The 22,906-nt window shown below is 42.3% G+C and overlaps 1 protein-coding gene across 3 annotated transcripts in view; it reads right to left on the bottom strand.

Moving 5' to 3' along the window:
- Window positions 1-5,252: 5,252 nt before the first annotated feature.
- LOC147443354 (protein SEEDLING PLASTID DEVELOPMENT 1-like) overlaps window positions 5,253-22,906 on the bottom strand; it is a 55,928-nt gene continuing 38,274 nt past the window's right edge. For all 3 annotated transcript variants that reach the window (XM_086529233.1, XM_086529235.1, XM_086529234.1), the window contains exons 5-9: window positions 7,945-8,107; window positions 7,584-7,843; window positions 6,860-7,036; window positions 6,559-6,744; window positions 5,253-6,480 (exon numbers count right to left, since the gene is read on the bottom strand). In XM_086529233.1, coding sequence (XP_086385359.1) covers window positions 6,187-6,480; window positions 6,559-6,744; window positions 6,860-7,036; window positions 7,584-7,843; window positions 7,945-8,107 — 1,080 coding nt within the window. In that variant the 3' untranslated portion in view covers window positions 5,253-6,186. The remainder of the gene's footprint in view (window positions 6,481-6,558; window positions 6,745-6,859; window positions 7,037-7,583; window positions 7,844-7,944; window positions 8,108-22,906) is intronic.

The raw sequence follows: 22,906 nt of genomic DNA, 5'->3' as shown, positions 1-22,906 counted from the left end.
GCCAATCCATGTGCAGTCCCCATTTCAATCAAGTATCATGGGATAATCTAGAGAGACCCATTTCTGTAATATCAAGCTCCCGCATCAACTCCTCTGAGGTATCATAGAATATTGTCTAATGATGTGAAGTCCTAGTATTGAAATCCCCCAAGATAATAATGTCACCATCCTTGAAAACTCCCATATATCATCATCCAAAATAGAGAAGGGGGACTATCCTCTAGGTGATGCATAAACTGACGTACTAGGAGGGAAATAGCAAATAGCGATGTAGAGGTCTTTGCCTTTAGTCTCACCCACATGTACCTAGCATGCTCATCCCTCTAAGCTATATGTATCAGAGACTGTAGATCCTCATTGAATAAGACTGCCACTCCTCTTGAACCTCGTCCTCTGTGCTTTGATGGAGTCTCCGGTCTCCAAACTATCTCCCATATATATCCGCTCACATGTGGCATGGACTGCCCCGGGCCTTGATGTGTCTCAGAGGAGAAAATGACGTCCCTCCGTGTGAAACTATCCTCAAAGGCCCCTACATCAAGGTGCAAAGATCTGGTACAATTTCATGTAGCCACTTTGAGTGTGGTCCCACAGGTCTTGGGTCATCATGTGGGGCGCCTCTCTAGAATAACCACTCGTCCATCCCTGTAGAAGGCCACTTTCCCTTTTCTGGATTATCTCGGGCATAACTTCTTTCATATGAGAAATTTGTGAGAGTGTGAGGTCATCTCCAAGGAATATGCTCAATTTTTTTAGTGTAGGATGCCTCTTCAAGAAGTCCTTCTTTGCCTCCATGGATGGGAAACGCACGATTAGAGATCTCTCCTTTGAAGTCTCCCCATTTCCTTGTGTCTTCTTCCCTACGAAGACTTCTTTGCCACATTTTGTCTCTCTTCCTCTTTGATCATCCGTGGACCGTACATGTTCCTTGATGACCTTGATTCCTCTATCACCAGAGGCTAAAATTCACCTTCCTCTAGTCCACTGCTTGCTCCATCAGCAAGCTCTCGCTTGAGGGTTGAGACCTCTCTTTGAGTGCTTGTGAATCCCCCCTAAGTGCTTGTATCTCTGCATGTAAGTCCTCTTTCTCCTTTCTTCCCTTGCATGCCTTCGTTGAGGAACATTTGAAGAAGGTTGGCCTTCTCCTTTCACCATCCTTCCATCTCCCTTTCCATTCCTTCACTCCCTTTCCACTTGTGTTATCCGCTTGTTTATAAACATGAAGGCTGCCTTCATATGGGACTTGCAAACTGGTGAAGCGCTCATGACCTCCATCATAACAGCCCCCGCAAGCCATCTGGGCGACTGAGTTCGTTACCTGCTAGACTTGCAAAGCACACAATGGTCTTTGCACACAACGGTGAGAGTCTCTCATGCCAACAATAGCCTACATGTTCACAAGGTGTGCACTCGCACAAAAAGTCCAGTGTAAGCAGAGACTGTCACGCATGTTATAGTGGCAGCAACTTGCTGCGCATTCATATCTCAAAGGCAAGCGCGAGTTGAATTTAGGACTTACGACAATACACTTATGACAAATGTTGTAAGCCCGTCGTATAAATTAGAGGGCGAGCATGCCAACAATAGCAAAACACAAGTCCTCACAGTGTGCAAGTATTGGCATAACAGTGTGCAAGTGTTGGCTGTTAATTATGGAGCCTGATTTACCCCTTGTAACTTTTAATCTAAAAAACACACATTTGTAAAGCTCCCATTATGAGGAGAAGCCATGTGCGTAAGAAAAATCAAACGCTGGAAAACAAAAAATTCACTTGTCGAAATATTTCTTTCCGTCGGAATATTATGGTCGGACGGCGGTCGAAAGTTGGTCAATTGGCCAATAGTCAATGGCCGGTGGGCGGTGGTCAATGACCAATGGCAAGTTGCCAAATTTTAGGTGGACTTGTCTTCTCAAGGGCGGCCACACATGGGTACGTAGGAGAGTCCAACTTGGACTTGTCTACACAAGGGTGGCTACATAGAGCTACCTCTCATGACAGAGGGCAACCCTTTTGGCCTATAAAAGGAGGCCTCTTCTACACACAAAACGCATTGTGAAGTTGATGAAACAAGGTGTATGTGAGGTGGTGAGAGTGAAGCAAGGCAAGAGCTCCATTAAGGGTATAATCCCTTTGTAACCTACTTTTAGTTTAAAGTACTAAAGCTATTACTTTCCCGTGGATGTAACCCACATTAGGTGAACCACGTACATTGTTTGTGCTCTCTCTCTCTCTCTCTCTCTCTCTCTCTCTTTATATATATATATATATATATATATATATATATATATATATATATATATATATATATATATATATATATATATATATATATATATATATACACACACACACACACACATATATATATGTATATATATATCTATGTATGTATGTATATATGTATATCTATGTATATATCTATATATGTATGTATATATATATATATATATATATGTATGTATGTATGTGTATATATGTATATATGTGTATATATATATATATATGTGTGTGTGTGTGTGTGTGTGTGTATATATATGTATGTATGTATATATATATATATATATATATATATATATATATATATATATATATATATATATATAATCTCTCATGTGTGAAAATCCATTAAGTAAACTACTCTAATATCTACTTAGCTACGTCCTATTTCCTAACATTGGCGTGCAGGAGTGATGGTGGGCAAAGCATGCAAGGTCTCATAGGTGTGTGTGTGTGTGTGTGTGTGTGTGTGTGTGTGTGTGTGTGTGTGTGTGTGTGTGTGTGAGAGAGAGAGAGAGAGAGAGAGAGAGAGAGAGAGAGAGAGAGAGATGATAGACACGTTATCGCAAAGGGGGAGGCACAAGTGCTGCAAGAGGGGGTGAGAGAGAGTGCGATGCACAGGTGAGGGGAAGTTGGTGAGGTGCTGAGCGGACAAGGTCATCTCTCTCTCTCTCTCTCTCTCTCTCTCTCTCTCTCTCTCTCTCTCTCTCTCTCTCTCTCTCTCTCCCCCCCCCCCCCCCCCCCCCCCCCCCCGAACTACTCCATTGCCATAGTGAGGACATGTACGAGGAGATGGAGAAGGCGTGCAAGGTGGAGAATAGGCGGAGAAGTTTAGTACAGAGGGCACGCAGGTGAGCGTTGGTGCAGGGTAGGGGGAGAGAAATAGGTATGGTGGGGTAAGGGGAATCTTATAAGAATTGAATTTTAAAAAAAACCATTGAAAAAATGTACTTGGAAGGTAGAAAATGATACTTGTAATTTTTAAAGCTTGTAATAATCTTCTCAGAGCCCAAATTTGTTTCACTGGCTTGGCAGACACGTTTTTGCAACCACTTTGTTTAGTTAGAGTGTGTGTTATTTCTTTGTCACAAGGCTAATGGGAGGTTTTCTTTGTGTATACACAAAAGAGTTCATTTCAACTATAATAGCTTTTTTTGGGGCCCAAGATATGCAATCTTCTAAAGAGGATCTAATTCTTTGCATTCAATGTTGATAAGTTGGTCATGAACTAATTCGGGCGATAGACATTAGAGCCGAGTCCACCTATGTACTTAAAATATTAGTGGTATTTTGAAGAGTGAAAACTTAATGTGTAGTCCCACTCTAAAGTAAAGCAAAAATACCACTAAATGAATTAACAAATAATGTGACTACATTTTAAGGATTTTTCTTTAATCCACAAATGCTACTAATGTGAAGTGAGATTGGCTCTCAAAGAAAAACTTAAAATCAACAAGAGCAACTCCAATACTCCACTAGGACATGATAATTGCAATTGGATCTACTTATGAATCAGTATACTCAAAAGTGGTGTTGAGCACACAATGAGGAGTTTCCTCTTGATAATACAAAATTTAGTTTATTTTTGAACTTGTGTTTTTTAAAGAATACCTTAGATAATTTTTAAAATTTGCCACTCAAAATCAGGGTTTGATTCCAAGAAAATGAATGCTCAAAATATTAAAGTCCCATTTCCACTAACCCTTGAGATATCTAGACACGAGACGTACAACCTATTGGATCGGCACAATGGGTATAATCAGTTGAGAATAGCACTGGAAGAATAAGCAAAAACAACGATTTGTCCCAACTATGACATACTAATGATCATGCATTAATATATCCTACGCTTGGATATTTATGGACTTTTATTTTAAAGAATACCTTATATAATTTTTACAATTCGCCACTCAAAATCAAGGTTTGTGTTGATTACAAGAAATTGAATGCTCAAAAAATTAAAGACCCATTTCCACTTACCCTTTTGAAGACATAATGTTGGACGAGATATTTGGACATGAGACGTACAACCTATTGGATGGGCACAGTGGGTATAATCAATTGAGGATAGCACCGGAAGATTGAGCAAAAACAACGTTTTGTCCCAACTATGTCATACTAATAATCATGCATACATATACCCTATGCTTGGATGCTTTCATCGCCCACGAAGCAAAAGAAAAGAGAATTTCTTTGCTCCATACCCTACAATAATTGCACTCTTAAGACAAAATTGGGGCCACCAAAGACTACTGCTCTTTTTCTTGCTACATTGCATAGTTTTTGCTCTTGTTATCAGAGTACATTTATTCCTTGTTCCTGGTGCTTGTAGTGACCTACATACATGGAGCACTTTAAACATAACTGATTTCATCAAGAGCTATGCCCCTTCCATTGTCAATCCAAAAAGAACTCTTGAGAAGTGTAATGACTATCTAAGGACATATGGAGGAAGTGAAAAGGATGTCTTGGATATTGAAGGACGAAAAGATCATTACCAAAACATTATAGCAAGTAATGAACCCAAGTGAAGAACAAGGTAACATCCATAAAAGGATAAGACAACTCACAAAACACCAATTCCAAAAGTGGAGAGAAGGGAATTTGACATGAAGGCAACTGGAAATGCAGAAAGCAATGTCTGAGAAGCCATGCCGACAACATGGACGTCGTGCATCCAAATATTTTTTGTTTGGCAAGCAGAATGCCATTTTGAAGCACTCCAACAAGGTATCACCCTAGACATAAATGTTCCTTGAGAGGAAGATGCTTTTCCACATACGTGTATGACATTTTTGCCATCAAAAATCATTTTGTTACATATGCCAAAAATAATTGCATGCCACCAATTACCCAAGGACATGATAGTAACTAAGCATATATCTTATATATACACTGAGCTGAAATCCAAGCAAAGGAAGCATCACCAAGTTGTTCTTGGGCATTGAGTCGTCGGCGGAAACAAAACCCATATGATGCCAAAAAAGAGCGGTAATGATTACGCAAACCAAAATGATGTCAAGCAATACAAGAAGAAATACATTGCTCAATGTCAAAAAGGCCCTAGGGCCTGATCTTGTTGAAATGGTGAGACTTGTACAGCTAGCCTCTAATAAATCACAATCTAGAAAAAAAAAAACTGGGCAAGATGAAAAATGACCATATTGAGTACACATTGAATTATAGGGAGGATGGTCTTTATAAATCTTCACAAAGCTTCAGGGGTCTGCCATTCAGGTTGACTTCACATGATGATGGCAACACACTCTTCTGACACGGGCTATGTTCAAAAGCTTCAGGTCACCTGACAGCACCAAGGATTAGCCACGCCAGCACTTCTGGTAAGTATAGCACAAGAATAGGCAGGTGATTCCTGAATAGGAGTTTGGCAAAGAATGCCCACTCTGCTACTACATGATATTGACAAAGGATTGCCACTCAGCTGCTTCATAAGAACAAGCCCATAAGGGTGCTTCTGATGAGCTTGTCCAAAACAGGACAGACTCCATGACATGGTGGAGAAGAACTGTCCAATTTGTTAGTACATTTTTTCTTGGAGCATTGATCGAAGAAACACCTCTGAGCACTCTACAACAGGGGTTGACGAAGGTTCATCATGGAAGGGAAGATAACATATCTTGCAGCCCTACAACCAAGGCTTTGCTGGACTGAAATACTTCATGGAAGGGAGGCCAATTGCTGATATTACTTCATTCTGGGGTTGTGGCAACTTGATAGGTCCACTGTGTTGAGGCAATTGAAACAATCAGCTTATGGCTCATTACTGAAAGGGCCAAGTCTGACACATCCACTTATATGGTTGATCTTGTGACCTGCAAACTAGAGCAAATCAATCGATGCTGCAAGGATATACATATGCCCATAAGCATTCTTTCCTGCATTTGTGCTATTCAGGAAGGATAGGCAATCGGCTGACGCTTGTGCCACTCAATCCAAGGGCTTCCGACACACCATCCCCTGATTTAGATATTGATTCTATACTAGATATCCCAGTGCTTACTTTTAAATGATAGGGCAAAATTCTAATCCTCAAGCTGCTTTCAGAACCTGCTGTTTCAGTTCCTAGCTGGTAGCTCTCTATCAACTTTATTTGACTTGCAATGATCCCAACAGACCTTGGCAGCAATTCCACAGGCTGGCTCTTTGGGATCACTATCTGTTCAATTGCTAGCCTTGCCTCCTGTAATTCAAGACAAAAAGTGAGCCACAATCTTTGCAGTAAATACCGGTGACTATTCATGTTATAGAGCAACCATACCTCAAGTGCATCGACCTCATCTTCTACTGTAACCTTCCTACTGCTGTTCAACCCCTTACCACTCCCTTCTGATCTTGCTTTTGCATCATCTTTCAACCTACCTGATGGCAAGCTGTTGCCACTCGCAAGACTTTCCATTCCAAGAATGGTGCGAAGAGCTCTTACCATTTGTGGCATTGTATTTGCCTGCAAGGGAACAATGATCAACATGAGACGCCATTTCATTGGTGACTCCAAACATGTATGCAGCAACATCTCTGAGACTACTGCAACAACACGTATTGAAGGAGCACTGCACTACCTTTATGGCAAAGATTGGAAGTTGTCTGTACTTAGCAATCCCTCTCACCCATGAGCTTTGATTAAGCTTAGAGCGTAGAGCAAGGACCGCATCAGCAGCTCCAAGGTCATCAGTTAACTGGACTGCATCCTCCAAACACATCACCTCTACAACATGCTCTAGGGTTGAATCTGAAATCTGTGTGTCCAATCAAAAGAGACCATTGAAAAATGCTATTTAAATTTTTCTTTAGAGTCCAGCATTCATCAATTTTATTCTGCATCAATTTCTCCGCTAATGTTCTTCATTGTCCCATTTACAAAAATGTAGAAACACTACATTCACTCTGCATTTTAAATACATTTGATCACAAAACTCATCACTCGGGATTCTAGGATTATGGCCACACCAAATCAACAGCTTCATTTTAATTAATTCCTTTCTCCGTTAATGTTCTTCATTTAGCCCATTTACATAAACCTTACATTTGATCACAAAACTCTTCACTAGAGATTCGAGGATTATGGCCAGCTGCCACACCAGATCAACAGCTTCGTTTTAATTAATTACTTTCAATGAATAGCCCCTCATATTGTTCATCTGCACAGTAATACTTATAGCTAGACCAATATACTGCTGATATATATAAAAGAAAACCATATGAAAAGCCACGGTAAATGATACCTATGACCAGAAGCAAGTAAGAGTAGACATTGCATTGCCCTGAATTCCTAACATATATTACCTGAAATGGGTACAATAAAAGAGGAGCATCGCCTGGTCGCCATAATTGATCGGTCTTGCCACTGCTTCCAAACATGTCATCCTCGGAGTCATTCCCATCCTCATCATCATCTGTGCTTGAGTCAGCTCCACTTACCAGTCCCTGTCCATGTTTAATATCGAATGGACGATACTTGAATTCACTAAACTCAGAAAGAGGCACATTGCAGTCAAATCCACCACTCTCATTCATGTTGCGCTCCTCAAACAACGGAGTTCGACCTATCTAGGGAAACAGTTAACAAACTATAGTAAGCATTTTTGTTACTCGATGTTTCACAGAGGAGAGACAATAACCCTTTTCTGTCACGAAGCTTACAAACCTGCTAAAAGGGCATCTATTGTGGCTGCAAGACTGTGGTGAATTCTCCACTCGGTTCGTGAGATCATCTCTGCAGCAGATGTGAAGGTTGGTGGCCCTTTCCTTTCCAGCACACTTTTCTGAACCCCTCGTCTCCTTGCCTCATCATCCCCAAGCGTGACACTCTTGAAGGAGAGGGTAAAAAAGCAGAGAAAGGCTGTCAGATTTCCAGTTTATGACATTATTCACCATTGACAAGATTTTGAGCATGCTTGCATCAGAGAAATTATTTAATTTTACAAATTTGAGAAATAGACGATTGAATCCTAGCAAATAACAGACATCAATCTCCATTTTACATTATCTTTATGAAGGTTTGACCGGATTCTTTCCTTTTCCCCCTTGTTCTCAACCTGCATGTTTGAATTTCTAAAGGAAACAGTTTCAACATGAGACATTTCCACGAAGTAAAAGTGTGTGGTTTTGTGTGCATGCGCACTAGAACTAACTACTTAACCACAACTTGAACTACACAGTCCAAAAAAGATATCTGACGCAGACTAGTGACAAGGAAAACAAACATTTCCAAATAAACATTTGTACATGGCAAGTAATAGATGATGATTCAACATTGTTATCATTTATATGGTAGTGATGTATGTGAACACGCTTAGAACCGCCAGTGCATTTTTTCCCTCACTAGGAGATTTCTTCCCCGGCCCATATTCCAAGGCTAACTTGTCTTTCTGTTGTGCACTAAGCAATACACTCTGTTGTGTGCCTTGAGCTTCTTCATCTTCTCCAAGCTGTGTGCACATCCCTGCAACCCTAATTTCAGCAATCAGTACCAGGGCAAATTACGTCCTCTCAGGCATAGTTGCCTGGCGCCTCGCCAACACCTACCTGCTCACTTTCTCCGATTTGGGTGAGCTTTGATGAGCGTCACCACGTCGACTAATACTTGGGGAAGGCTCAAAGAGCTTGGTTTGCTTGGAATTTTGATTTGGGCTCATTTCGGCCTCTATTTCCACTACAAGCAGTGTGCGCAGGTAATTTCATCCTTTTTTGCAAAATTTCTGTCAGTGCAATTTTTTACAGAATAGGTCCCTTACACTCATCTTTAGCACGTATTAGTCCTGCTTCACTTTCCTCTTTTAGGACAATCTTTACATAACGTGCAGTCACTCGCCATGGCTGACAACAACACAGTTGTTTTCAAGAATTTTGTTACTGAGGATAAACTGGATGGGGATAACTACCCAAAGTGGGCTTACATAACGTGCAGTCACTCGCCATGGCTGACAACAACACAGTTGTTTTCAAGATTTTGTTGTTGAGGATAAACTGAATGGGGATAACCACCCAAAGTGGGCTTACATGATGGCACATGTTCTTGTGTCAAAGGGCGTTTGGAATGTTGTGCAGGGCATTAATATACGTCCGCCTTCCGTGGATACACATTCTGTTGAGGATGTTGCAAGTTCTTGCAGGTTAGTTGCTGCTACAGTTGTTTTGCCTACGGTAGAGCAGTCTCGTTGAGATGTTAGAGATGCGCAAGCTCATGCATTGATTGCATTCTGTGAAGCACACTATTAGTCCTCGCATTCACTCTATCACAAATTGATGATGTGTCATGGCCAACTGGAAGAGAAAGGCCAAGTGGACAAGAGAAATTGAACCGACACACTTGAAGAACTTACGAGCACTACCATGGGGCCCAAAACCCTAAGAGATAGAAGCTTGGACTCTACAAGAGATGTTCGTAAATCGCGTTGACATACTGACGTGACTGGTCGTAGAGATGTTCATATTGTGCGCTGTAGCGCGGATAGTGTGTCGTGCTCTCTACAGTGGGTGCTCCTCAGTGCAATGTGCATGACAATCTCACTCAAATAGACTGAAAACAAAGGAACAAATAGACAACAACTGAGCTCACAGAGACACAACAGCAGACCACAACATATGACTCGACTATCTCAAGAACAACAGCAGACCACAACATATGAGTCGACTATCTCAAGAACTGATGCAGACTCTGGCGTGGCAGCATACTCAGCTCCAGCCCAGGACTCACAGGTACAATGGAGTGTCGAGGCTCAAAATGTGCAGGGATGGTGAAGACGTGCTGTGTGTATAGACTCACTCTCTAGACGACGATGCTGGACCATATATCTAGAAGATGATCCGATGACCCAACAGCTGCTACTCATATGTACAACCACAAAGAGCCACCAACAGCTCATAAATGTCAGCCATCTAAATCTATCCCCAAACTGAGTGGTGGTGACCTGGCCACGATGTGCACTAGACCACCATCCGTATCCCTGCTGCCACGTCACTGCCCAGCCAGGAGAGTCCGTCTAGTGTGAACCAGCCTAGACCAACTATACTAACTGCGTGTTTTGTGAAAGTGACACTGTAGCCTACAGGTTGCCCGCCACAAGACCGCTCATCGTCTCAGTGAGAAAACAACTGAAACTAAGAAAAACAAATGAAACTGCTATTCGATCGCAAAGAAACCACTACTACACATCATTGTCATTATAAAAAACTGCCCAGTCACCCAAGAGAAAGATTAGTCGCCACACCACCCGAAGCATCAGTCTCTGAAGGTGGAGCCATCAAATCAATGGTGGGGCCATGCTACATGTGAGCTCTCTTGTCCGTAACTAAGGCCCCTGGGAAGGGACCAACCACCTGCTTGCTGGGGAGATTGTAGCACCTGTCCTGTAGTGTACTTGTAACAAATTGCTGACGTGTCAAAGCCTAAAGAATGGAGCCAACTTACAGATGACGTGGCACCACGTGCCAAAAGAAAAGAACAGACTGAACAGACTTTTAGCACTTCAATAACAACTGGTTAATAATAACTGAATTGAGAGAGAGAGAGACGACACGCGACACGGAGTGGCGGAATTCCACCCCAGAGAGTATTGGCCCCAAACCTTGGCGCCCCTTTCGGTATTTCTTTATATTACTGCTGATTCGCAAAGTACAACAGTCCGGGATCACCTCCTCTGCAATCTCGCGCTGAAGAGTGCCAGAGAGGGTCCCCAAGGCTCATATTTCAAGGCCCAAAGCCTAAAAGCATCAAATATGAAAAGTTGACCCCAAAAAATCACTTTCCTAAAATTTCGGGATTTCCCTAAAAATCCGCCGCGAATTCCGAAATGTCCGTACAAGTGCCACATCATCATATTTTGATGTGCAAAGTCTTTTGAGTGTGTTCTGCTTTATTTTTAATGCTTTTATGTCACTTGGGCCCCATCGGACAGGGTCCCATAAGTTGGTGGAAACTCTTCTTTAAAAATAGGCCACTCGTCAAGTCTGTAAAACTTCTTCTTCTTCTTTTGTTGCTTCTTCGTAGGGTTTCTTATTTTAGGGTTAGGGTTTTGAGCAAAATTAGGGTTTTTGATTTTAGGGTTAGGGTTTCAGTAGAATTAGGGTTTCGGACGGAATTGGGATTGCTGATTTTAGGGTTATGGTTTCAACAAAATTAGGGTTTTAGGCAGAATTTAGGGTTAGGGTTTCTGCTCTCGGGCAACCACGTCATCACTCTGTGACACTTCTTCTATTAGTTGTTCTTCTTAGGGTTTAGGCCCCTCGGCCGGTAGCTCCGTTCTTCAGTAGGTCGACACGTCAGCGGTTTGTTACATCTCCCCTTCTTGAAAGAGAGTAATCGTCCGCGATTACAGCATATCTGCAAAACAACTCAAGTTAGCTCAAAAATTTCCGAGGGTCATTCTGAGGGACATTCCAAGGGACAATCAGTTTGCTCTTTTTATTAAGGAGTTGGCTTCTCCTTTCTGCTCTTTTGAAGAAGGAGTAAGCTTCTCCTTTCGATTGTTTTGATCAAGGAGTTAGCTTCTCCTTTTTGCTCTTTTGATCAAGGAGTTAGCTTCTCCTTTCAACTGTTTTGATCAAGGAGTTAGCTTCTCCTTTCTGCTCTTTTGATCAAGGAGTTAGCTTCTCCTTTCATCTAGATCGAAACTCTTGATATTCTGGTGTAGTAAAATTAGCCATCACACCCAGACCATACTGATCTTCCACGGGTGTCTTGATGCACTAAAATTACATACCCAGGCAATCTCATCCAATTAGGAATATTCAGTAATTGGCACATCACAATGCAACACAAATGCTTACATATGCATGTTACAAGACACAACAAACAACGCGGCTGAGCACTCCCCCGAGACAAACGGTCTGCGGTATGAAGCTACTCAACGACTACCTCACCACTCCACCTCTGCAAATAACCTAGAAAGGTCCGGGCCATGAGCTCAGAGGATTGTACAACCAAACGCTTCCCAGACCGCAGTCTGCGTCGCTTGGAGGTTCAAGCATACAACCAAACGCTCCCCAGGCATCGGCATGCGTTGTTCGGAGGTTTTCTAGCATACAACGGAACGCTCCCCAGGCATCGGCCAGTGTCGTTCCGAGGTTTTCAAACATACAACGAAACGCTCCCCAAGCATCGGCCTGCGTCGTTCCGAGGTTCAAACAAAAACAGTATTTCTCACTTCTCCACCCGGGAGTAAAATCACCAATCATTGAAACCAATATCAAACCAAGAGTCAAACAATTCAAACCGGCACCAAAACAGTTTCAAAATAGATACCATCCATTTCAAACAAAGTTTCAAACAATACTTTCTTAAAAAGTTCAAAAGTATCTAACTATAAAACAACTAGAGAGTTCATTCAGGATTTTGTTCGGACAACCGAACTTTGAAGACGACTGGCTTGCCCTTCTGCATCACGGTGATGGTTCGGTTCCGTACTTGGAGAGTTGCATCATTCTTGTCATGCCAAGGCATGCCTAATAGAACGTCACAATTACCTAACTTCATGATATGGAAATCAGCTTTTCCATGATAATCTTGAATAGTCACTGGAAGAGCACCAATGAGCGGTACTACTTTCTGAGTTTGCCCTCTGGCTAGCTCACCTTCAATTTCTCCACCCTCTGTATCATAATCAAAGTACATCTGCCTTAAGAATTCTGGATGGATGAAGTTCTTTGTAGCTCCGGGGTAGGATGAGCTATCAAGTAGCTCAAAAAGGAAAGACAAACCAAAACAACATGACGAGCTAGACAACAATGATATAAAAAAAATGAATGAAAAGACAATGAAACAAACAAGGGAAACCAATATCTTGTTTATTGAGTAAAATGCAATATCTTATGCTCGTATGAGCAGACGATTGTATCAAGGATAGGATCACATGCAAACCAATGAAACCAGCTTCTGTAAACAAAAATCCAAAGAAGCAAAGAAAAAGAAAACGAAAGGACACACTTGAAATTTGGCATCAAACATATCCAAAATTGAGCACAAATGTGAGTGTCAAAAGCTATAAAAAAACCTGAAAGAAGTTTGGACAATTGAGATGGAAAGTGAAGAGGGATCTAACATAGAGAGATTTGATGCATCCTCTTACTATAAGAAATACACCATTCAAGACAAACAAATTGTGGTTCAACAGCCAACGAGAGAATCAAGGAACCGGGTACCTCTTATGATGGACCTAAAAATGCTAAAAGGATTGACCTAGCTGAACCATGGGAAGAATTGAAATAGGTTTATATAGCCATAGACCTCACTCAAGAGGAAGAGCAACTTCTAATAGCTACTCTCAAGCTGTCTAGTTATGTTTTTTCATGGTCATATAAGGACCTTAAGGGAGTTGATCTGATACCCTTAAGATTGATGCCAAATCCCATAGACAATGTCCCTATACATACAATGAAACATTCGTGAAGAAACTCAAAGAGGAGATAGATAAACTTAAAGAGGCGGAGTTTATCTACGAGATCAAACACATAGATTGGATGTCGTCAATTGTGGTGGTACCCAAAAATAACGGCAAACTAAAAGTTTGTGTTAATCTCAAACAGGTAAACGCTACCACCGTAAGAGATAAATATCCCTTATCAATCACCGATCATGTGATTGAGAGAGTGGCGGGAAAGGAAGCTTATAACTTTCTTGATGGCTTTTTGAGCTACAATCAACTTACAATAAATCCAGAGGATCAACACAAGATGGATTTTACAACAAAATGAGACATATTTACTTATAGAGTGATGCCATTTGCCTTGAGCAATGTGTCTACCACATTCCAAAGGTTGATGAGTCATGCATTTTAAGAATATCTATGGAAATTCTTAAAAATTTACATGGATGACTTATGTGTGCGTTCTCCCTTGAGAAACAAACATGTTGAGCATCTAAAAAAGATCTTTGAAAAGTATAGGACTTGTCATATTTGCTTGAATCCAGAGAAATGTGTCTTCATGGTAAGACAAGGGAAGATTTTAAGGCACATTGTGTCCAAAAAAGGCATTTTCATGGATCTTGAAAAGATCCAAGTCATTGTTTCTCTTCCAGGACCCACACAACTTAGAGAGGTACAAGCCTTTATGGGTCATTGTGGTTACTACCAAAGGTTGATCTATATTTATGTAGTCATTGCAAAATCTCTCTATGCTCTCATCACAAAGTTTGAGTGGATTGAAGAGTGTGAGAAATCTTTCCAAGAGTCAAAGTAGAGATTAATTTATGCTCCAATTCTGAAAGATCGCGACTGGAATCATATCTTTCATGTCCACATTGATGCTTGTTCGATGTACACAATCGGATGCATCCTAGCTTTGCCTAGAGAGAACAATATGGATTTTCCTATTTGTTACTCTAACAGACAACTTAATAGTGCAAAAAGAAATTACACAACCACAAAAAGAGAAGGATTGGGAATAGTCTAACCATTCAAAAAATTTAGATACTAGCTTCTTGCTAACAAGCTTATATTTTTTGTGGACCATCAGCACTATTATACTCGGTGAACAAACTATGCAATACATGACAAATTGTTTGATGGTTTATCATATTGCTTGAGTTTGATTCACCGTAGTAGTCAAAAAGGAAACCACGGATCAGAGAATGGACCATTTGTGTTGATTAACTCATGGAAAAACACCTCAAGGAGTTGATGATGATTTTCCTGATTCATACCTATTCAATATTGAAATAATGCCGAGTTGGAGCGAACACATGATACCATTGCTCACCATTGGTTCTTTGTAGATTGAAAGATAGTCATCAGTACACACACTCACTTGTGCTAATAGCATGTATATAAGCATGGAAATGATGGAATACTTAGGCTATGTATAGAGCGAATGGAGAAAATTGTGTACTTGAGATAAGCTCGTGTACAAATGATGGGGATACATAATGAAAAAATACAAACAATTCAAATGATTGATGAGACTTGGAGTGTACTAGCCTGAAATGTAGTGGAGTGTTCATGATTATGCTAGTTCATGTGACACTTGTGTAATCCAGGCACCTATAACGACTATGCCACACTATTCATAATAGCAGTTGCACCCAAGTCAAATAACTACATTGTGGACTACCTAGAAAAGGGAGTCTTGTCAAAAAACATGAGCACATCCATACAAAAATTGATCTAGACGAAAGCGGAAAACTGTCATAATTTAAGACCACCTCTACATGAGAGGACATGATAACAATTTGAAAATTTGTGCCATGAAAAGTGAGTATTTATCAATTCTTGAGCAACCACATGCCGGCTAGGTGGGCGGTCATTTTTCTGCATACAAAACTATGAAAGCAATACTTCTTACAAGAATATGGTGGCATACCTTGTTCATGGATGCAAAACAATATGTGAACAAATGTGATGATTGTTAGTGCACCAAAGCACTTATGAAATGAGATGAAATGCCATTATGACCTATCATGGGAGCAAGGGCTTTTGCCAAGTGGGGGATAGAATTTGTTTGACCTATCTTACCACATGTCTATAGGATGCATGCCCAATATATCATGGTGGCTACATATTATCTCATGAAGTGGGTAGAAGCCAAAGCAATGCAACAAAATGATGTACGAACAACCGTGCAATTCTTATATGAAAACATATTTACCAGGTACGAGCTACCAATTGAGATAGTGAGTGATCGAGGGGCTCACTTCATAAACAAAGTGATTGCATTCCTATTGAGAGAATTCATGGTGCTTCATTTGAAATCAACACCCTATCACCCTCAAGCGAATGGACAAGCGGAGAGAACAAACAAAATTTTATGCACAATGCTCACCAAAATTGTAGACGAGTTGAGAGCAGGTTGAGATCAGAAGTTACATTCATCTCTTTGGGCATATTCAATAGAAAAAAAAAAACTAAGGACAACACCTTTCAATTTGGTGTTTGGAATTGTCCATGGAATTCTTGGTCCAGACCACAAACCAAGTCACTATGAAACCAATAGGGGTGTAAGAGTCGCTTGAACAACTTATTGCAAGATCTAAAGCCACAATGTGCTGAGAAATCATGTATTTAGTGTACAAGCTATGTTTTGCCGCTTAAATGTTTGCTTTTTAAGAGGATTTAACCCTTATCTCAGACATAGTAATTAGCCATAACAACAAATCTCGACAGACATGATACCTAGGGTGAGAGTATGTATACGAGAGTATGGAATAATTTTGGCTAAAATTTTGGCCAAATAATAACAATTTTTTGTAATTTTTCTTCCCTTTTTTAATCTAATAAGGATAAAAATTTAATAAATAGAGCTAGAAAAGTTGAAATCAAGTTCTAAAAGCAAACATTGAATCTACAAAGCAAGAGCTTTGAGCATGTCAAGTTTGGAAGGATTTGGCACAAGTCAAAATTGGGCCAAACCTATGACGTGCCAAAAATTGGAATAACATAGGGCAATTAAAAACTGGGCATCCAAATAATGAGCCATCTAAGCCACAAGTGGTATGCCATGGAAAATGTGATCAAACAAAGTAAGTATACACTCAACACTCCGGGTAGGTCAGGCACATATAGGTAGAATTGGGCAAGATAGACCTCATTTGCATTCTGTTAGAGTTAGAGAGAGAGAGAGAGAGAGAGAGAGAGAGAGAGAGAGAGAGAGAGAGAGCTAAGAAAATAAGGGCTTTGAAACCATTGACTTTGCAATATGCTCGACACAATTCATTTGTACTCTCAAGGCGTATGCCATAAATATCAGGAACTAGTCCAATACCGGGTCTAGCTCTCTTAGCAGGAGGTGGCGTTGGGGTTCTGTCGACCGTTGGTGCCGGCGTTGCAAAGGAGGTGCTCCCGGACTGTTGTACTTTGCAAATCAGCAGTAATATAAAGAAATACCGAAAGGGGCGCCAAGGTTTGGGGCCAATACTCTCTCGGGTGGAATTCCACCACTCCGTGTAGCGTGTCGTCTCTCTCTCTCTCTCTCTCAGTTCAGTTGTTATTAAACAGTTGTTATTGAAGTGCTAAAAGTCTATTCAGTCTGTTCTTTTCTATTGGCAAGTGGTGCCCGTCTTGTGACTCTCTCTCTCTCTCTCTCTCTCTCTCTCAGTTCAGTTCAGTTGTTATTGAAGTGCTAAAAGTCTGTTCAGTCTATTGTTTTCTATTGGCACGTGGTACTCGCCTTGTGACAGTGGTATCAGAGCATCAGGCGTGTGCTTTTCTGAAAGCATACCGATCCTAGGAAAGAGCAGACAAAGCAAACTGCTCGTGTCTTATAGGGCATAAGCCATAAAGATCACTTGCAAAAGAAGGATCGAAGATTTGTTTCAAGTCACTGTTTTTCTTAGAGGCAGGGCCATGCAGATGTTGATAGCTACCAAGCAGCATACTCCAAGTACTTGGCAAGCTTTCAAGAAAAATTTTGTTCGTTATATGGTTTCTGACATCTTCCCTCGGAGTGCAACTTCTGGCAGAGTGGGGTATCTTGAAATGCTTGCCATGGAACCCTAGCAGATCATAACTTGAAATTTCTCGACATCTCTCACTAGATGTCTCTTCAGAAGCAGATGACCTTGGAGATTCGGTACGATTGCTATCTTGGGACTACCATCGCCGCCAAAGAAACACTGTCTGTCCAAGAGCTGATGGACCATGATGTGCTCGGCTACGGCCTTATAGAATGAACCTAACCCTAATTTTTGGTGCAGGTTCCAGGATGGAAAGCCCGTCAACTTTTCAAGCTCGACTGATGTCGAGATTGCTTTTTTAAGTTTGAGTTCTGTTTGATCTTGTTTGGTGATCTTGTTTGGAATTTGTTTGAAATGGATGGTATCTGTTTTGAACCTGTTTTGGTGCCGATTTGAAATGTTTGACTTTGGTTTGATACTCGTTTCAATGATTGGTGATTTTACTCCCGGGTGGAGAAGTGAGAAATACTGTTTTGGTATTGTTTGAACCTCGGAACGACGCAGGCCGATGCCTGGGGAGCGTTACGTTGTATGTTTAAAAACCTCGGAACGACGCAAGCCGATGCCTGGGGAGCGTTTCGTTGTATGCTAGAACACGTCCGAACGACGCAGACCGATGCCTGGGGAGCGTTTGGTTGTATGCTTAAACCTCCGAACAACGCAGACTGCGGTTTGGGGAGCGTTTGGTTGTACAGTCCTCTGAGCTCATGGCCCGGACCTTTTTAGGTTATTTGCGAGGTAGTCGTTCAGTAGCTTCATACCGCAAATCGTTTGTCTCGGACGAGTGCTCAGCGGCACTGTTTGTTGTGTCTACATATGTGAGCATTTGTGTTGCATTGTGATGTGTCAATTACTGAATATTCCTAATTGGATGAGATTGCTTGGGTATGTAATTTTAGTGCATCAAGACACCCGTGGAAGATCAGTACGGTCTGGGTGTGATGGCTAATTTTACTACGGCGGAATATCAAGAGTTCCGATCTGGACGAAAGGAGAAGCTAACTCCTTGATCAAAACAGCCAAAAGGAGAAGCTAACTCCTTGATCAAAACAGCTGAAATGAAAAGCTAACTCCTTGATCAAAAGAGCAGAAAGGAGAAGCTAACTCCTTGATCAAAAGAGCAGAAAGGAGAAGCTAACTCCTTAATAAAAAGAGCAAACTGATTGTCCCTCGGAATGTCCCTCGAAAATTTTTTAGCTAACTTGAGTTGTTTTGCAAATATGCTGTAATCGCGGACGATTACTCTCTTTCAAGAAGGGGAGATGTAACAAATTGCTGACGTGTCAAAGCCTAAAGAATGGAGCCAACTTGCAGATGACGTGGCTGCCCGAGAGCAAAAACCCTAACCCTAATTTCTGCCAGAAACCCTAACTGCTGAAACCCTAATTTTGAAAATCCTAACCCTAAAACCTGCAAATCCTAATTTTGGAAACCCTAACCCTAAAGCTTGCAAACCCTAAGAAGAACAAGTAACAGAAGAAGAAGTCCTACCAACTTATGGGGACCCCGTCCGATGGGGCCCCAAGTGACATAAAGGCATTAAAAATAAAGCAGAACACACTCAAAAGACTTTGCACATCAAAATATGATGATGTGGCACTTGTACGGACGTTCCGGAATTCGCGGTGGATTTTTAGGAAAATCCCGAAATTTTAGAAAAGTGATCTTTTCATATTTGATGCTTTTAGGCTTTGGACCTTTAAATATGAGCTTTGGGGGCCTCTCTGGCACTCTTCAGCGCGCAGATTGCACAGGAGGTGCTACCCGGCTGTTGTACTTTGCAAATCAGTAGTAATATAAAGAAATACCGAAAGAGGCGCCAAGGTTTGGGGCCAATACTCTCTGGAGTGGAATTCCGCCCCTCCGTGTCGTGTGTCGTCTCTCTCTCTCTCTCTCTCTCTCTCTCTCTCTCTCTCTCTCTCTCTCTCTCTCTCTCTCTCTCTCTCTCTCTCTCTCTCTCTCTCTCTCTCTCTCTCTCTCAGTTCAGTTGTTGTTGAACAGTTGTTATTGAAGTGCTAAAAGTCTGTTCAGTCTATTGTTTTCTATTGCCACGTGGTACCCGCCTTGTGACAGTACTGAGGACGTCGAGTAACACACCCATGGCGGTGTGCTCTAGCAATTCCGTCGCAGCAAGTAACATTTTGCATATGAGGCAATGGTGACGACCGAAACCCCTGAGGATACTGTTGTTGATTGTAGTACTGAACTGGAGTTTGTGGGTAAAGTCCCATAAATTGCTGAGAAGGACCCGTTGTTGCATTCTGCACTGGTGTACCTGCTCCAGTCCACCCATACCCCATACCCATCATCGTAGGCTGGGTTGCCCTATTTTCATGTAAGAGCAGTTCTCTAAATCCTTGTACCTGATTTCGAAGGTCACTAATCATTTGAGACTTTAACTTCAAGGTCTGTTGGAGTGCGAAAATAGTAGCATCCCGATTGGCGATGGCGCTCTCAGCAACTCGCAGAGATCCCTCCATAGCTGCGTGACGCTGGTGTGTAGCTGCTAACCGCTCTGCTCCAAGCTCAATGGTGGCATTGGCTTGCTTGGACTCCTGCAGTATATCCTCAGATAGCTGAAAAAGTGATGTAGAGTCCGACATTGTGGAGGGTCTTGTAACAGTGTCAGGGTGAAGAGAGCTGGCAAGTGGTACACCTAGTGGCACTGGGGTGGCAAGTGACATTGCTCGTGGTGGTGGACTAGGAGCATGCCTTTCTGTCGGAGTAGAGACGGTGGGAGTGGTTGCAACAGGATTAGGCATAGGAGAAGAAGCAACTCCCACTCGGGCTTGGGAGCTAGTCAATGTGGTAGGAGTAAAAATAGCAGCAATAGAGAGAGGAACACACATTGTAGAAGCCATAGCTGTGACATGCATAGTGTGATCTGCAACGCCTGAACTTACCATGAACCAATAGCGGAAGTATGCAAGGAACGTCGAACAGGTTGCTTCACTCGAAGATTCTGGCTTTCTGAAACTGGCAGTGATATTAAAGATTCACCTACGTCCTTCACTACCTTCGCCCTCTTTTTCTTAGGCTTCCCAGGTAGATTCATTGTCTGTTCAATATCTTTTCCTTTTGCCTTAGAGCTTTTACGCCGCATATCCGCATCCACATCCATAGGACTAACAGGTATGTTAATAACCGAGGCCAACATGGGAGTTGCAAAGCATTGAAAGCTAGATTGCACAGATTGCACCTAAGCTCTGAATCCTTTTGCCCGCGACTGTAAAGAGGTAAATAGAATTTGATGAAAGCCACACGGGATGGTGTGGATGAGGCAGTATAGGCCTTCGCACTGCGAGAATATAGTAGGCACGTCACATCTGCCCTTGCTTACTTTAGCAGCTCTGACCAAAAAGTAGTACTTGAAAATGGCCCAGACCTTTTTATTTCTTGCATAGTCAGCATGACTAGTACTTAGCTCTTTGCATGCCTCGATGGTCACATCTTTTGAAAGTTGTGAAAAGGTTCTCGTAGCCGGTTTTACTGCAGGAAAGGTTGTCATCCCCAAAGCGTGACCAATGCGTGTAGCAGTCAATGGGTGCCCTCTTACTTTGGGAAAAAACTTGAGAACCTCATGCACCATATCTATGGGAATATCAAAAGGCAAATCGGCCTCTGCTAATGCTGACAGACCTAGCGTATGTAGCTGCTCTTTTGATAAAACTTCTCGAAGAGAAGGATGTGGCTGTTGCAGATGGAATTCAAAGTGAATTTGATTTGAGTTTTGGAAGAAGGAGGCCGAGGAATTTGATGGCTCAGCACCTGCGTGATTGCCTTCTTTTTCTTTTTCCCATCATCTTCCTGTTCATCATCTTCCTGTTGGCTAGAAGACTCTGAGTTCAAGTCAGAGGTAGTGCCAGAGGTAGAGCCGGAGTCAGTAGCTCTGTAATTCTCATCACTGTGGTCAGTAGAAGATAGATCAGTGAGGCCATGGTTGGAAGTTTCTATATCTTCTTCTTCTGTAGAACTTCGAGGTGTCTCAGTAGGTTTCTGTCGAGACAAAGCTTTCTTCCGAGCCCTCTTGCTTGTACCAGCCATCTTGAATTCTGTTTTCTTTGCTTTTCTTTTTGTGTTGAATTAAGTCTGACTGACTAAAGAGCGTGAGATGAAAATCTGCCCGAAAAGATTGAGATGAAAAGCTTAAACACGTCTATCTCCAAAGGTTGAATAGAATCACCTGTAGTTGAAGAGAGGCTCGATAGACTGAGGGAGGGGCGACCTGTAGTTGAATAGAGGCAATAAACTGAGGGAGGGGCGAAGGGGGTTTGGTTAGGGTAGGGGCGATAGCAGAGAGGGATCAGGGAAGGAGCGATGGGCTTAGGATAAGGGCGAGGGTTATTAGAGAGGGGCCGAGAGGGAAAATTTGGGAAGGGTTAGGGAGAAATAGTTGAGTAGGGGCGAGGGGAAAAGGTTGGGTAGTTGGGTAGAGGCGAGGGTGGTTGGTGAGGGGCGAGGGGGAATAATTCGGTAGGGCGAGGGTGGGTGTTGAGGGGCGAGGGAGAGGTGGTTAGGACGAGGGGGTAATGTTGGGGGTGGGTAGGGGCGAGTAGGGGTAGGGCAGCGGGCGAGGGCAAGAGAGGGGTGGGTAGGGGCGAGGGGGAGTAGGGGTAGGGGCGAGGGGAAGAGAGGGGGTGGGTAGGGGCGAGAGTCTGTGAGAGGGTGGGTAGGGGCGAGGGGGAAGTGCGTAGGAGCGAGGGAAAGTGTGTAGGGGCGAGGGCAAGGGAGGGGTTGGTTAGGGCGAGGGGATAATTTAGAGGGTAGGGGTGAGGGGGTTTAGGGTGAGGGCGAGGGGGAGGGGGGTTATTTTAGGGGGTAGGGACGAGGGGGAATTATAGGGGGCGAGGGGTGCTTAGGTGGTTAGCTAGTGAGGGGGCAAGGGTAGATAGGGGGGCGTCCACTTAGGGTTGCCATGCATTCTCTTTTGAGGAACATTATTTGAGTCTGCTTGCTAAACTCATTGATCTTTTACTATTTGCAACATCACGCAACAGCACTGCACCGTGGGCCATAATCTTTGTTGGCTAAGCCAGTAGAAAGCAGTTCTGCAGTAATCTAATGCTTAGGCCCATCAGCAAAAAGCATTTGGAATATCATACTGAGCTCCCGCTCCACTTAGTAAGCAAAAAGCAAACAACAATATAAGAAAGCAGAAAGCGGCAACAACAAAAAGAAGCGTTCTATGCAAGCAGAAATTATTGAAATTGTGATTAGGTAG

The sequence above is a fragment of the Adiantum capillus-veneris genome, chromosome 14 (genome assembly GCF_014529385.1).
Source record: "Adiantum capillus-veneris isolate H3 chromosome 14, ASM1452938v2, whole genome shotgun sequence".
NCBI lineage: Eukaryota > Viridiplantae > Streptophyta > Polypodiopsida > Polypodiales > Pteridaceae > Adiantum > Adiantum capillus-veneris.
Note: the sequence above shows the minus strand (reverse complement) of the source record. Positions and strands in the feature narration are given on the sequence as shown.